Source organism: Schistocerca americana, chromosome 5 (genome assembly GCF_021461395.2).
Source record: "Schistocerca americana isolate TAMUIC-IGC-003095 chromosome 5, iqSchAmer2.1, whole genome shotgun sequence".
In the NCBI taxonomy this organism is placed as follows: Eukaryota; Metazoa; Arthropoda; class Insecta; order Orthoptera; family Acrididae; genus Schistocerca; species Schistocerca americana.
Genome location: NC_060123.1, coordinates 176,433,383 through 176,451,277, shown reverse-complemented (window position 1 = coordinate 176,451,277; position 17,895 = coordinate 176,433,383). Strand labels below are relative to the sequence as shown.

At 42.2% G+C, this 17,895-nt stretch overlaps 1 protein-coding gene across 2 annotated transcripts in view; it reads left to right on the top strand.

Moving 5' to 3' along the window:
- LOC124616049 (N-alpha-acetyltransferase 35, NatC auxiliary subunit) overlaps positions 1-17,895 on the top strand; it is a 148,977-nt gene that overhangs the window by 107,166 nt on the left and 23,916 nt on the right. For both annotated transcript variants that reach the window (XM_047144282.1, XM_047144283.1), the window contains one exon: positions 5,984-6,175. In XM_047144282.1, the coding sequence (XP_047000238.1) occupies positions 5,984-6,175 (192 nt within the window). The remainder of the gene's footprint in view (positions 1-5,983; positions 6,176-17,895) is intronic.

The following is a 17,895-nucleotide window of genomic DNA, read 5'->3' as shown; positions in this document are numbered from 1 at the left end:
CTTCTTCAGAAACGCTTTCCTTGCCATTTCCAGTCTACATTTTATATCCTCTCTACTTCGACAATCATCAGTTATTTTGCTCCCCAAATAGCAAAATTCCTTTACTACTTTAAGTGTCTCATTTCCTAACCTAATTCCCACAGCATCACCCGACTTAATTCAACTACATTCCATTATCCTCGTTTTGCTGTTGTTGATGTTCTTCTTCTATCCTCCATTCAAGATGCTGTCTATTCCGTTCAACTGCTCTTCCAAGTCCTTTGCTGTCTCTGACAGAATTACAATGCATCAGCGAATCTCAAAGTTTTTATTTCTTCTCCATGGATTTTAATACCTACTCCGAATTTTTCTTTTGTTTCCTTTACTGCTTGCTCAATATACAGATTGGCTAACATTGGGGATAGGCTACAACTCTGTCTCACTCCCTTCCCAACCACTGCTTCCCTTTCATGCCCCTCAAGTCTTGTAACTCCGTCTGGTTTCTATACAAATTGCAAATAGCCTGTGGCTCCCTGTATTGGACCCCTGCCACCTTCAGAATTTGAAAGAGAGTATTCCAGTCAACACTGTTAAAAGCTTTCTCTAAGTCTACAAATGCTAGAAATGTAGGTTTGTCTTTCCGTAATCTTCTTCTAAGACAAATTCTAGGGTCCGTGTTGCCTGATGTGTAGCAACATTTCTACAGAATCCAAACTGATCTTCCCCAATGTAGGCTTCTACCATTTTTTCCATTCGTCTGTAAAGAATTCGTATTAGTATTTTGCAGCCATGACTTATTAAACTGGTAATTTTCACATCTGTCAACACCGGCTTTCTTTGGGATTGGAATTATTATATTCTTTTTTGAAGTCTGGGGGTATATTGCCTGCCTCATACATCTTGCTCACCAGAGTTTTGTCATGGCTGGCTCTCCCAAGGCTATCAGTAGTTCTAATGGAATGTTGTCTACTCCCGGGGTGCTATTGACAGCTATATTTCTAGGTTTCCAAAAGGCTTTTGATTCCATTCCTGACGAGAGCTTTTAATCAGATTGCACCCTCATGAAGTATTGTCCCAGTTGTGCAACTGGATTTCTGATTTCGTGTCAGGAAGGTCACAGTTTGTAGTTGACAGGAAGTCATTAAATAAAAGAAAAGTGATATCTGGCGTCCCCCAAGGAGGTGTTATAAGCACTCTGCTGTTTTTAATCTATATAAATGATATAGAAGACATTTGAACAGCCCTCTTAGATTGTTGGCAGATGATTCTGTCATTTACCATCTAGTTAAGTCATCAGAAGATAAAACCAATTGTAAAATGATTTAAACAAGGTATGTGTATGGTGCGAAAAGTGACAGTTGAACTTTTAAAAAGTGTGTGGTGATTGATGAGAGTACTGAAACAAATCCATTAAGTTTTGGTTACACGATAAATCACAGAAATCTAAAGTATGTCAATTCAACAAAATACCTAGCAATAACAGTTACAAACAATATTAAATGATCTCATAGATAATGTTGCGGAGAAGGCATTTTATTGGCAAAAAAAACTTGGAAGACACAATAGATCCACTAAAGAGACTGCCTATACCACACTTGTTTTCCTCTGCTAAATTATTGCTGTGTAGTGTTGGGTCCATGCCAGATAGGATTGACAGGGGACATCAAAAAAGCTCAAAGGAGGACAGCTCATTTTGTATTATTGCAAGTTAGGGGAGGATTTCATGGATATAATACATGAGTTGAGGTGGCAGTCATTAAAACAAAGTTATTTTTTGTTGCGGCGAGATATTTTCATGAAATTTCAATCTCCAACATTATCCTCTGACTTTGAAAATATTTTGTTGGCACCCACCTACATAGTGACAAATGTTCTTTGTAATAAAGTAAGATAAATCAGAGCTTGCATGGAAAGATGTAAGTGTTCATTTTTCCCATACGCTGTTTGAGAGTGGAACGGTCGAGAAATAGAACGAAAATGGTTCAATGAACCCTCTGCCAGGCACTTAGGTATGACTTGCAAAACAGTCATGTAGACGTTGATGTAAATTTCAGTCAATTCGTGTGCATCTGTTAATGGACTGTGCATTAATTATTGGGTGTGCCAGACACCCACCTCCATCACCTATGCCAAACAAAAGTGCACCAAAAATAGACAGAGCTGGCCATCCTATCTTCTCTCTATAACTGTGTCTTGTCCCATTATAAACTTTGGATATTTAACATACTGGGTCAGGAAGACTTAGGACACGCAGATAGCCCGTGGGCATTATTGTTGCATCTGGTAGCACAGAAGCCAGATTGTGGTGAGCGTGTGATGATTATACAGGGTGTTACAAAAAGGTACGGCCAAACTTTCAGGAAACATTCCTCACACACAAAGAAAGAAAATATGTTATGTGGACATGTGTCCAGAAACGCTTACTTTCCATGTTAGAGCTCATTTTATTACTTCTCTTCAAATCACATTAATCATGGAATGGAAACACACAGCAACAGAACGTACCAGCGTAACTTCAAACACTTTGTTACAGGAAATGTTCAAAATGTCCTCCGTTAGCGAGGATACATGCATCCACCCTCCGTCGCATGGAATCCCTGATGCACTGATGCAGCCCTGGAGAATGGCGTATTGTATCACAGCCGTCCACAATATGACCACGAAGAGTCTCTACATTTGGTAGCGGGGTTGCGTAGACAAGAGCTTTTAAATGCCCCCATAAATGAAAGTCAAGAGGGTTGAAGTCAGGAGAGCGTGGAGGCCATGGAATTGGTCCGCCTCTACCAATCCATCGGTCACCGAATCTGTTGTTGAGAAGCGTACAAACACTTCGACTGAAATGTGCAGGAGCTCCATCGTGCATGAACCACATGTTGTGTCGTACTTGTAAAGGTACATGTTCTAGCAGCACAGGTGGAGTATCCCTTGTGAAATCATGATAACGTGCTCCATTGAGTGTAGGTGGAAGAACGAAACTAAAATGAGCTCTAATATGGAAATTAAGCGTTTCCTGACACATGTCCACATAACATCTTTTCTTTATTTGTGTGTGAGGAATGTTTCCTGAAAGTTTGGCCGTACCTTTTTGTAACACCCTGTAGAGTACTAAATACTTGGACAATCCCAGACCACTACCTAGTGTGATACCTTGGAGGTTAAACACATTATCTTTTCAGTTATATATTTTTTTCTCATTCTGAACCTCATTGATGGTTACAGCCAAATACAGAATTACAGCACTGACTTACATGTTGTGTGCTCTGTGCAGCAATGCACAGACCTTCCAAGAGATTATTAATGAATTGCTAAGGACCTGAATTTCTCTATAACCTTTGTTGGTGTTTTGTGGACACTTACATTAATGTAGCCCTAGTGCTTTTGGTAATGTTTTAGCCCACTCTCTGGTTGTGGTTCTGCAGCAGTGCGTCAGTGGAGCCTGGGAGCCCGTAGGCTCTTCATCCAAAAAACCAACAGAACAACAATATTCTTTGCTACCATTTTATACAGTGCTCTTGGCTGTCTATGAGGGAAAAAGATACATTATCTCTGTGGGCAAAAACCACATCTTCATTATATACACTGACTGCCGATTGCTAATGTTTGACTTTAAAGTCCCAGAATAATTATCTGTCAGTACAGCTGAACCGCCGTAGTTTCAGTACCCACTTTCTGACTGAAATGCAACACATTACTAGTGCTGAAAATATTGTTGCTGATGCTGTGTCTAGAGTTGGAGCTATTTCTTAACTTCTAGATTTCAGTGCACTTGACAGTGGCGCAGATCAACAATACAGAACTGATGGATCTACCGCAAGGAATGTTGGCTCATTGTTTACATCATGTGCCACTGTCGGGCACCAGTGTAGTGTGATGAAGCATGTCAACTGTGGCCTTACATACTCACATCTCTACACCACAGCATATTTCAGTATTTGCATTATTAAGTTGCCAGGCATCCCTGCTGCCAGAATAATACAGATGTGATGTTATTTATGGCCTAATGTGCAGAAGCACTGAAACTCATGAACCCAGGAATGCATCCTCTGCCACAGGTGCAAAGTATCACATTATGTACAAACACTGCTTGATAACTTTTTCCTTACCAATGAAAATTTCACACATTTGCTTGTGAATCTCATTGGCTTGCTACCTATCCCTCACAATAATTGCCACTGCCTGTGATGAACATGTGCACCATATGAAGTCTTAACACTGGAAGATGTGATAGTAAAGAGTGTGGTTCATGCTGTTGAGTTCAGTTTAATAGTAAATTTCAGCTTCCCAGAACAGGTGAAATCAGACCAAGATTGCCTGCGGGAGGCTGAGATATTCAGTACAACAACACATTTGTTTGACGTTTAACTCACAACTGTCGGCACTGTACCACAAATCTTCTGTGGGACAAGAGAGCATCTTCGCCATTCAAATACGGCTGTTATCATGTACCACGTGACAGATTGTGGTATGAATACTCCCACTAGTACAGCTCAAACTGCATATTATGCTGAAGGAGTCTGCTACTAAGCTAACATATGGCCTAACACAACAGGTGAACCACATTTGTTCTCACAGACCTGGCCATGACAAAACACAGCTTTCTGCACTGAGACCCATTGTCTAAGATTTTAAGCCACTGTACCAATATCCCTGCATGTAGCAAAAGACAAACCTTTCAGATAATAGGGGAAAACAAAGTTGTTTTCATCATTTGTCATACGTAAGTATTGAAGATTTTGTCAAATAGCCGCTCACTGCCAAATGGGCCTCAAAGCATATTCCAAACATAGCAACTCAACAAACAGCGACCCCTCATTCAGCCACAGGCATCACTCCGCACCAAATGTCAAGGGAATAGGGTGCAACTGTGGTTATGTGCTGCAGGTAGCGAGTGCAGTTTTGCATGGGCCTACAGGCAATTTCATAAACTACAGATATCACTGTTTCATCCTGTGGATGTACAATGTGGTGGCCTCAGCATGCCACCCTGCAATGCTATGGAACCAGCAGCACTCCTGCAGGAGTTTATCAACACCACCACAAGAAATTACCCACAGAGACTTACAGTGTGCACGTAGCCTTTGACCTGATCATATGGTAGTGTAAGCAAACATGAATGGGAGAAGCTCTGTATCTTATTCTGTAAATAAATCATGACAGACACTGTAGTCGTGTTTTCTCTGCACAATTGTGTAAATAAGATAGGCAAAATTATTAAGTTTTGGGTTGATTTATCCAAGAGATACGGAACAAAAAGAGAGATTTGGAGAAGGAGAGAGGGAATTAAGCTTTTACACAGTTCAGTTTGCAAAGTAGTATGAAAATAAAGTATGTTAAGTTGTATAGAGCTTATCTGGAAATGAATTTTGGATAAAAGACAAAATTCTGTAAGTAAGTAAATTTAAATCTTCCTTGAGCTTCTGTGAGATTACAGCATAAATTTTTAAGAAAGCCACAAATATTTGAAACTCATTAAAATAGCTTTGCTGGTAATGAAAGACTGTAGTTCGTTTACATGGACATAAATATATACTTGAACTAAGGTGAGGCTGCAAAAGCTTGCCTAATTACAACCTTCATGTGTGTGTGTGTGGGTGTGTGTTTTGCTGCTGCTTGGTGAGTAGATTTTTTTTTATCTATTAGCGATATTTAGATTAGTAATAGATAATTTGATTAGGTTAAGATTGGTGGATTGTAATGCCACAAAAAAGGCATCACCAAAACTGAAAAAGATAACATAAACTTTAGTTTTGTGAGTACATGGTGATGACATATTCATTGTATATCTGACACTGATGAAGTTCAACATTGAAGTTAAATCTCATAATTTATTAATGTACATATTTTTATTCTTTACCGATGTATTATGAGGGCATCTATAAGAGACATGGTTGGACATCTATTCACTGATGGTAACGTTTTTGAGCAATACGTAGATGTAGCTCCCATCTATTTTGTAAGATGTTATGTGTAGCACATTGCTAATGTACTAAATTTTTCTTTGCAGGACTTCTTCATTGATTTCAGTCGACATGGCCCTTGTATTCTTTCTCGATCCATTCTTCAGCTCCTGTATTTACCGCAGTGTAATAAGGTGTTTGGCAGTCTAAATTTTGTTGATGTTCTTAGAGATGCTGCAAAAAACTTTATATTTCCTCCTGCTTTGATGCCTAGGTCTACACTTTTGAACAATCAACAGGTAAATAAATCCCTAATTTTGTTCTGAGGTGATATTTTGAGAAATGATCTTTACTAAATAAGCAATCCTAAAATTGTGCTGTTGAAGCTGTTAATTCCTGTTATGGATAAGAGCGAACATTTGAGAAAGGATCTGCCTTGAACCACATAAACAAATTAACAGAAATCACCTGCTTTTATCAGTTAGTAAGATATCATAGCAGTATCAGGACTTAAACACTTTGTTACATATGTAGAAAGTGGATGTATAAGAACAGGTGTGAAGAACTGACAAGTGATGTATGACATTGTAAGATATTAATATTGATCTCTGTGAGAAGAGAGACCGTTAAAAACCACCTCATGCCCCAGTGCATGTAATTATATCGAGGAAATATGGTAAAATGAATTAAGGCATTAACAACCAGATTATGCCAAGTCCTTCTGCAGTATTGCAGAAGGAACATCCAACTTCTCATAGCCCTATTACATGATCTTGTTCAACCGCATTGAGTGGTGTGTGTGTGTGTGTGTTTCACTTTAAAGGCATCCTTGACTAACATCAAATCTCAAAAGTAACTAACTGGTATGAAACTTGAATATACATCATCATTCAGATATAGAAACACAATTATCAACTTTAGGTTATGTCATACGGCTTCTTAGTGTCGTGATTTCTTTTTCTGTCAGTGTGTGTCCATGTACAATGCAAATGACAAATTTAGTTATGGAAACAGTAACAGCTGTGCAGATACTGTTGATGACTTGTGTGGTGTAAGAACAGAGGAGTGAACTGCCAAATAAGTTGTATTTGTGGAAGACTAAGAGACAATAACATAATTTACTCACATTCTGAAATCTTTATCTGTACATGTAAACTGCAAGAAGTGTTTGTTTGAGTTTGTAACAAGGGAAGACAGGCAAACCAGAAATCCTTAGAGTAGCATGAAAACCTTGTTGATATTTGCATGTAAATTCTCCATATCTTCAAGAGATCTGTGAAATATAATTTTGTGTGGTTTCTCAGGTCAGTGGGTGAGAAAGTTACTAGAGATCACATTTATGAAAAAATGTGTAGAAAAAAAAGTAAGAGAAGAGAATCAAACTGTAAATTGAATTATAGGTGGCAGTAATATTTTTTTCTGTGAGAATCAGTGTCATGAGGAGGACTGAGCTTTGATCAACAAAGAATCAAATTGTTTTAGTGGGGTGGCCATTGCCCGCAACTAAAGACTTGTTGAGGTGATAAAGTTTATGATTTTAGCTATATGCGAACTGTGTGTGTTTCATATGCATACAGTTGATTGCTGGGAAAAAAGTATTTTGTGCTAAATTGCAGTGTGATTGGAAGCTGCTGCAAAAGTGTTTGTTTGGAGGGCTACCAAGAGTCATAAATCAGGGATAGTTCAAGTACTGTTCTCTCCTCTCCTCTGCTCTACGGAAGGTATAAGATCTGCACTACTTGCCCACTTCACTGTGAGTGGCATGGAAATGGTAGGGATAGGTGTCCTTTACCTTCGTAACTAAGTTTGAGCTGGTGTCTTCCATTGAAATTGGAAATGAGCCAGTGAGACTCACTTCACCTGTTGGGAAACCTGCTGAGTCTCGTGTTGAGGGGAAGCTAATGTGCAAGGGTAACTGGCCGCACATGCGGTGTTGTAGACTGTGGGTTTAAAAGGACAAGAGTGAGTACTAGGGTTTGTGTGATGGTTCACTTATAAGATGGCCAAAAGATACGTAGCTGAAATATCAGGTGAAGAAAAAGGCTTCTCCAATTGCGTGGCCAAAATCTAATGGATCAGTCATTGCACAACAAAAACTTGAAGATACACAATAAGAGTAGGGGGTTTGTTAATAGTTGACACTTCAGACATAGGTCTAATACACTGAGGTGACAAACATCATGGTATAGCAATATGCTTATAACTGATGGTGGTAGTATCATGTGCACGATGTACAAAAGAGCTGTCATTTGTACTTGGGTTATTCAAGTGAAAAGGTTTGTGATATGATTTTGGCCGCATGATGGGAATGAACAGACTTTGGACATGGAATGGTAGATGGAGCTAGATGCCTGGGGCATTCCATTTTGGAAATGATTAGGGAATTCAATATCCTGATGTCCCCAGCATCAAGAGTGTGCCAATAATACTGAATTTCAAGCATTATCTCTCACCACGAATTTCAAGCATTACCTCTCACCACAGACAATGCAGTGGCCAGCGGCCTTCAGTTAATGACCGTGAGCAGCGGCGTTTGGGTAGAGTTGTCAGTACTTACATACAAGCAACCCTGTGTGAAATATCTGCAGAAATCAGGCTACAGAAGTGGAGGACCAAGAAGTGGAGGACCAATGTGAGTGTCTTTGCTAACAGCACGACATTGCGTACAGCACCTCTCCTGGCTTTGTGACCGTGTTGCTGGACCCTAGATGATTGAAAAAAGCCATGGTCTGGTCAAATGAACGTCAGTTGCAGTTGGTGAGAGTAGATGGTAGGGTTTGAGTGTGGTGCAGACCCCACAAAGCCACAACTGAAGTTGTGAGGAAGGCACTGTGCAAGCTGGCTCTATATTGGTGTGGGCTGTGTTTAAATGGAATGGAGTGGGTGCTCTGGCTCGACTGGACCAATCATTGATTGGAAATGGTTATGTTCAGCTACTTGGAGACCATTTGCAGTCATTTGTGGATGGAATTTTTATGGATGAGACTGCATCATGTCACTGGGTCACAACTGTTCACGATTGGTTTGAAGAACATTCTGGACAATTTGAGTGCATGATTTGGCCACCCAGATCACTCAACATGAATCCCATTGAATATCTATGGGTCTTAAATGAGAGATCAGTTTGTGCACTAAATTCTGCACCAGAAACACTTTCGTAATTATGGATAGCTACAGAGGCAGCATGGCTCAGTATTTCTGCAGTGGACTTCCAACGACTCGTTGAGTCCATGCCACATCGAGTTGCTGCACTACACTAGGAAAAAGATGGTCTGACACAATATTAGGTGGTATCCAATGGCTTCTGCCACCTCAGTATAATTTCCCCTTAGAGAAATGGTGGGAAGGAACAGCAGCTGCATTCTGTGTGTATACCTGGACACACAATTCAAATTGAAGAGGTGATTTTGGGCCACTGGGCAAACAGGATGCAGCTAACCGTGGATTACGGTGCACACTGGCACAAACAATGCATGTCATATAGGCCCTGAGGTCATAGTTGGATCTCACCCACCAGGTACTCTAGAGTTGCTCACAAAATTACAATGAATCTCACAATCTGCAGCATTGTAATTAGAACTAACCATGGCCCCCCAGGGTCTGAGTTGAGTGGAAGTCTTGAACCATATACTTCAAAGCTTCTGTGAAAATCAAGGTTGCCAATTTCTAGACTTGCACCATGTCGAGAACTGCAGAATCCCCATAAATGAGTCAAATTTGTACTACACATCAGAGGCTGGGTATCTCACTGTGTGAGGATACACACACATCCATAAAACTACTCTCTGGTATCCTTGACATCTACTTGTTGTAGAATCTTAGAATATATTCTGAGATCTAATGTAATGAGGTATCTCAAACAGAATATCTTCCTCCACACCAACCAGCAGAGATTCTGAAAAATTCATTATGTGAAAGACAGCTTGTACTTTTCTCACATGGCATCCTGAAAGTTGTGGATCAAGGCAGTCAGGAAGGTGCACTATTTCTTAACTTCTGAAAGGCATTCAGCTCAATACCCCACTTACACGTGGTGTTGAAAGTATGGTTGTGTGGGGTATGAAGTGAAATTTGTTAGTGGACTGACGATTTCGTATTAGGAGGCGCACAGCTCATTTTTTTGGAGACTCATCAACAGACTCTGATGCTGAAGCAATTTTTGGTGTGCCACAGAAAAATATGTTGGGACATTTTCTATTCATGTTGTGTATTAATGCCCTTGCAGGCAATGTTAAAAGTAAGCTCATACTTTTCACAGGTAATGCAGTTGTTAAAGCTGCCCGGATATTCATTCATATCTTGATAAGATTTCAAAGTGGTGCAAGGACTGGCAACTTGCATTAAATGTTCAGAAACGTAAAACTGTGCATAAAAAAAAAAAAAAAAAAAAAAAAAAAAAAAAAAAAAAAAAAATTGTATCTTGGATATCAGTGAGTCCCAGTCGGAATCGGTCAACTTGTAAAAATACTTGGCTGTAACAATTGAGAGGAATATGAAATAGAATGATCACTCAACCTTAGGTAAAGCAAATGGCATATTTTGTTTCATTTATAAAATGCTTGGGAAATGCAATCAGCCTATTGAATGCATATGAAGTAGGGCAGCCTGAATAGTCACAGGTTTGTCTGACTGTAGGGAGAGGATCACAGAGATGCTGGTGAGGTGGGAGTGGAGGGGGAGGGGGGGGAGAGACACTGAACTGGCACTCACTTGAAGATGGAAGCAAAATATCCTATGAAAACTTACATACAAAGTTTCAAGAACCAGCAGTAAGTGATGAATCAAGGCATATGCTGCACTCCCCTGTATATCACTATCATAGGGGCCACAAAGACAAAATTAGACTAATTACAGCATTCATTTTTTTACAATATTAGTGTATAAGAACTGCATTATTTGAGGTATTCAAGCGAGGAAAAAAATGAGCTTTATGTGGAAGAAGTTACTTTCCTTAAAATGAGAAAATTATCATTAAACTTTTAAAAATTTTTAGTCATTTTTGGCAGTGGTACATTAGCACTTGCTATAAGCCATTGTTTAACTATACAAATTAAATCCCCCTTTTCTAGTTTCATATTTAACAAATATCTGAACTTTATAGGACACTGTGCATAACAAATGAAACTTATACTTTGCTCAGTGAGTATGATGGATTTGAAGATGTTCAGTAAAGTACAAGATCTGCAATGGTTGTGAGATAGGTGCAACAATAGACTCCATTAAAAGACACTGAATAATTACATGTGTAGAAATGACATTTGCTGTATCAGTCTATCGACTGAGTAACTTCCACTACTAATGAAGAATATATGATGCACTCAGATTATTTATTGTACATCTCATGGCATGGGAATGAAATAGTGTTTGAGCAGTGCAAAAATCTTAAACTGTTTCAGACCATGAATACACAAAAGAACCAGTTTGCTAACTGTCAAAAGATACCAGGGTTTCATTGCTTGAACAAACATTCTGCTTCATTTGCTAATTTTATCTCTCTCAGGTAACTATCAAAAATGTTTAAGAGTCAGTAGATGAAATATGTGATGAGTATATAATGTGAGAAAAATTTCACAATAAAAGGTAGATATATTATTTAGTCTAATGCAGTTGTTCTTAACATTCTAATTTCACCAGTTTTAGAGTGAAGTTCTAGTTCACAATGTCTAGAACTACCAGCATTTTGTGAAGAAACTTAGCACCAAACAGAAACAAAAATCTCAAGTCCTGCTTTTAAAATCAGTGTGCTACCAACTGCCTTTTCAAACATGCTTTGCGGATCTACTCAGAGCTGCATGTAGCCACTAGTTTCTCTCCATACTTGTCAAAAGTGTGGTCCATAAGGTGTGCTTGGATACTGCAAATTGGAATCCTCTTTTGAACCACAGTCAAGCAAACAGTTTTAACTTCACACAAAATGTTCAACACAGCAAGTGCCTTGCTAATAAGTGTGTCTTCTCACTGTCCTTACATTATTGATTCAAATTTTATGTTACTGTTTTGGTTTTATGTGATATGTATGAATGGATGATAAAAATTGTGATTTCCAAGGAAAAGTAAATGTATTTGTCTTATAAAAATATTATGAAAAGGATAGTTACTACTCACCATATACCGAAGATGTTGAGTTGCGGATAGGCACAACAAAAAGACTCTCAGAAAATTAGCTTTCACCCAACAAGGCATTCATTGGAGACAGAAACACACACACACACACACACACACACACACACACACACACACAGACAGACAGACTGCAGTCTCTGGCTGCTGAAGCCACATTGAGAGCAGCAGTGCATGGTTGGAGACACAACCGGGTGGTGGGGGTAAGGAGGAGGCTGGGGCAGGGGAGGGGAAGGATAGTAGGGTAGGGGTGGGTAATGGTGCCTATCTGTGACTGAGCATTTCCACTATGTGGTGAGTAGCAACTATCCTTTTCATAATATTGTTACATTCCATCCTGGATTTTCCATTGTTCAATTTTGCCGACAACTTTTTTTCATCTCATAACCCAGTGCTGTTTTCGTGCGTTACTGTTTTCTACTGCATTACTATAATCAGTGTCCATCCTCCTTTCTCTTTCCTGTGTTTCTCTTGTCAACTTACGAAATGCAGTGCATGCTTCACTTACAAGTCACTCTGTATCAACAGTTTGTGCTGCGCACAACAGACAAGTACGAGACTGCGCTGAATGTTGGTGCAGCATCTCGTATCCCACATTACTTCCGCTGATATCTTAGTCCAATACCTCCAAATTGATTACTCTTCCTGCGTCACTCTCAAGTATTTTTGCGTGTTATTTCCCATACCTTCCTCTGCAACACGAACTTGCATCATACCAACCGTCATCGTCCCCTCTCTGTTACAGTTCGCACCTACTAACTTCACCTAATCTAGTAACATCTCTCATCCCCTTCTTCACACTTAAACCACCAACAGACCTATAACTCACATTACAATCTTGTTATTCATTTTTCTTTGATCTCATTGTGCCTTCACGCCACATCCAGTTGAGTTTTGCCATTCGATGTCGGCCTACTCCCTCAGATTTCATCATGTTTCCCCTTATTTCATCCATTTCATTCTTTTTGTGATTTTTCCCACATGTTTCGGTGTATTTTTACAAATTTTTTCAGACATAATTCTGCGTTATTTAACTATTTTTATGTGTTTTTCCCCGCATTGTTGCTTGACTCACAGAATCTCCCCCCCCCCCCCCCCCCCCCCCGCCCCCCAATGACTGTACCATCAAATTTCCCATCTCTGGCTGCCACCCTTCCTTCAGCAATGACATCCGTCTGTTCAGATTCCTCCAATCCTTAACGCTCGCCAACATAATCCTTCAAAACCATTATCAGTCTGGCCCAAACCTCCTTCCAATACCTTCACTCCATCTGTAAAATTTTCCTGCTATGCAATCCCAAATTCCTGGATCCCATAACACACACTAAAACTCTTGCTCTCCAGGAACTAGAGCAACATGCACAATGCCACCTCAAAAACTCTCCACCCTGTTCACGTCCTACTCCCGCCTTGAACAACCACTGTTCACCACCTCTACAACCACCTTCAAACCTTCCCCACTTCCCCTCATAGCTGACAAACCCTGCCTCACAGACCTGCTACATTTACCTCACCCTCAAAAATTCCCTGCCATCACCTTATAGAATTCAGAACCTAAACAGACATAAAACACGGTCATGAACCTTTCCTCCAATAGCCTTAGGCCTACAGAAGTATCAGTCCTTTTCAAAGGCCTCATCTTTTCCCCCACTCCCAAATTCAGTCATGCAGGATTTGTTAAAGACCTTCTCTCCTTCTGCTGATCCCTGCAGTGGAAACACTTTTTCGCCACCATCCCTAGCTATCGGACTCAACCAAAGACAAATGTTAAACCTTGCCTGACTCAGTTCACTCTGCTGCCATCCAACTGTGATTCACCCCCACTGCTCCCCTAATTGCCCCCTGCAAACTTTTCAGAATTTCTTAACCAAAAACCTTGTCTCATTGTCAATCCCCAAATCCCTAACATGCAAACTAACCTCACATCCATGGAAAACCACAATCCACCATTTAAAAACTGATCACGGACTTATAATCCTACCTGCTGACTAACGCTCCACCACTGCTGTTATGAACTGCAAGGGTTACCTGGTGGAAAGACTCCACCAGCTGACAGATTCAGCCACCTACAAACCCTGCCACAGTGACCCCCATTCCAAAAATTCCAGCAGGATCTCCAGTCTCTCCTCAAATCCTTAGGCCCAGCCCAGAATCTCTCCCTGACCTTTTCATGGGCCATCTAGGGGAAGGGTTCCTAAACACCTAGAATCCCCATCTCTTCACTGGTTCAGATTGATTGGTGACATATTCATTATTTGGATAAAGGATGAAGACACCCTATCAACATTCCTCCAGAATGTGAACACCTTCTCCTCCATTCGCTGCACCTGATCAAATTCAGCCTAACAAGCCACATTCCTCGATGTCGACATCCACTTCAGAAATGGCTACATTAGTACCTCCATCCATATCAAACCCACCAACCACAGCAATACCTCCACTTCGACAGCTGCCACCCATTCCATACCAAGAAGTCTCTTCTATAGAGCCTAGCCACCTGTGGTCATCACAACTGTTGTGATGAGTGCTCTCACACTCAGGGTCTCACTGAGGCCTTCACAGACTGTAATTTCCCTCCCAACCTTGTACAAAAACAGATCTCCCATGCCTTTTCCCTCCAATCACCCACCACCTCCGAAAGTCCCACCATCCGACCACAGGGGAGCATTCCCATTGTGACTCAGTACCACTCAGGACCGGAGCACCCCCAGGGGGTCCACAACTCTTTTGTGGATACATGTGTGGCGAGCATGGGGCCCCGAGCTAGTGCAGTTCTCCTTCCTTTCTGGGCTGCCCTATCCCCCTCCCCCATCCCTCCTCGTCCCCAATCCTCCCCCCCTCCACCTCCCCTTCACACTCCCTCTTCTTGGGAGTAATGTATTGAGCCTTCGTCTGGAGATGGATGTTTGGAAACTCCAGGATCCTCTTTCCTTTGTTTTTCTCCATTCTCACGCTTTCTTCCTCTGTTGGTCTTTTTCCCTATGTTCACTCTTCTCTTCTCTTTGCTTTCATGCCCTTACTCCTATGTCTGCCTCATTCTCCTTGCCCTATTCTCCTTGTCTTCTTTTCCATGTCTTATTCTCCGCTTCAGTGTTTGGGATTCTTTCTTCTATCCCTCTCTCTCTCTCTCTCTCTCTCTCTCTCTCTCTCTCTCTCTCTCTCTCTCTCTTTCCTCTCTTATTTCCTCCCTGTGCGTGTCTGAAGGACGACCCACATGTTCGCATGCGTAGCCGGTAACGTGTAATTTCCTGCCCTGGGTAGACAAGTAAGGCACGCACGTACCCCCTGGTAAAGGCCAGGCCCAGGGAGAGGGGTGATTGCCTGAGCTGTTACCTTCCAAATGTGCTGATTGGTCCCTCCGTCCGTTTCTCGGGAGGTGTGACCTGAGGTGTGGACAATCACCTAAGGCGGGAATGCCCTCTGAGAGGGCCCCCATAAGGAAGGAGCACGCCATCGGAGACGATGGCAATCATGGGGGATTCATCCGCTATGGATTTCTCTTCTTCTTCCCTGTCTTCTGCCCAAAAAAGAAAGCTAGATGAAACTCCTGTTCCGAAAATTCTACTACCAGCACTGAAGTTTCTTGCTGTCACAAGATCTGACCGTCACGATTTCTCAACAGTCAACCCTTTCGTCATTCAGAAGGGTGTAGATGCGATTGCAGGACCAGTGAAATCTTGTACTCAGTTGCGCAACGGTATCTTGCTGTTGGAGACAGAGCGCGCCTTCCAGGCCCAAAAATTACTTCGAGCCACTCTCTTACACACATTTCCTGTACGGGTTGGTGGCCCACCGCACCTTGAATTCGCCACGTGGCGTGGTGCATACCAAGTCACTCGACGGATTAACTGATGATGAGATTCTGTCTTTCCTCTCTGATCAGGGAGTGATGGTCGTCCATCGGGTCATGAAAAGGGTCAACAAGGACCTCATACCGACCCGAACGACATTCCTGACATTGGACAATGTGCAATTGCCTTCACGAATTAAAGCGGGTTATGAGATCATTTCTGTTCGGCCTTATGCACCCAGCCCTACAAGGTCTTACCAATGTCAGCGGTTTAACCATACACGGCAGTCTTGTTCAAGTGCGGCTAAATGCGTTACCTGTGCCAGGGACGCCCATGAGGGTGACTGTCCCCCTCCGTTCCCTCGTTGCATCAACTGCATGGGCGACCATGCTGCCTCCTCTCGCGACTGCCCCGTCTACGAAGATGAGAAAAGTGTACAGGCAATTCGAGTGAAAGAAAGGTGTCGACCTTGGCTGCTCTCAAGTTATTCAATAGCAGAAAGCCCACTGTGCTTCCGGCAGGTCAATACAGTACCGTTCTCGCCTCTCCTCGGTCTACCAGGGAGGTAGATATACAGACATGCGATCTAATATTTAGCAATTTGGTCGTCAGATCGGCCAGTGCTAAGATCGCCCGATCAATGTCTCCTCTTCGTTCCACCAATCCTAAGGCTCAAACATCATCACCTGCTACCGCTAAGACGAGGACCTCTAAATCAGATGCTCGGACCTTCAAAAAAGAACCGACACGCGAAGATTTCTTGCGTACACAAACTTCACAGCCATCAACTGTTCTTTCGACAAATCGTAATTCTTCAAAGAAGGCTCATAGAAAGAAGAGTTCTCCATCTCCGCCGAGGTGCATTTCTTCTCCTGTGCCACCCAGCGGTTGCCGTCCCCGGCCATCTCCAGTTTCGCCAGGCCGCACCGCTGGTAGCCGATCAGCTGGCCTTTCACAGGCGGAGGAAGCTGCCCCTCCTGACCAGCTCAGGAAAATGGAATATTCGTGGCATTCGGTCCAACCGAGAGGAACTAAAATTGCTCCTTCGAATGCATTGCCCACTTGTTGTGGGTCTCTAAGAAACGAAGTTATGCCCATGCGATGGTATAGACCTGGCACACTATACCTCCATGCGTTTTGACCTACCCCCTGTGGCAGGTATTCTGGCTCATGGAGGGGTCATGTTGCTGGTTCGGGATGATGTCTACTACGATCCCATCACATTGCACACAGATCTGCAGGCAGTTGCCGTCCAGATTACTCCCCCCACTTTCACATTTTCCATTTGTACTGCCTTTACTAGGGCAGACATGATACAACTGATTCTTCAGCTTCCTACACCATTTTTGTTGATTGGAGAATTTAATGCCCAGCATCCCCTTTGGGGCTCTCCAGCATCCTGCCTGAGAGGCTCCCTCTTGGCAGACCTTTTCAACCACCTCAATCTAGTCTGCTTAAATACCGGTGTACCTACCTTCCTTTCGGATGCAACGCATACCTATTCCCACTTGGACCTCTCAATATCCACTATCCAACTTGCATGTCGGTTCGAGTGGTATGCTCTGTCTGACATACTCGAGCAACCATTTCCCCTGCGTAATCCATCTCATGTATGACACCCCTTCTCCGCGTTCCACTAGCTGGAACATCTCCAAAGCCAACTGGGGGCTTTCTCCTCCCTGGCGACCTTCCATGATCAAACTTTCTCCAGCTGTGATAGTCAGGTCGCATACCTCACGGACGCTATTCTCACTGCTGCTGAATATTCTATCCCTCGTACTTCCTCTTCTCCACATTGAGTCCCAGTCCCTTGGTGGACTACAGTATGCAGCGATGCTATTCATGCTCGGTGACGTGCTTTACGCACCTTCCAACGCCACCCTATGATGGCAAACCGTATCAGTTACAAACAACTCTGTGCACAATGTTGCCGTGTTATCAAAGAAAGCAAAAAGGCTTGCTAGGTGGCTTTCGCCAGCTCATTAAATAGTTTTACTCCTCCTTCAGTTGTCTGGGGTGGCCTGCGCCGGCTATCTGCCACCAAGGTCCACTCCCTGATTTCTGGCCTGACTGTAGCGAATGAAGTCCTTGTGGATCCTGAGGATGTC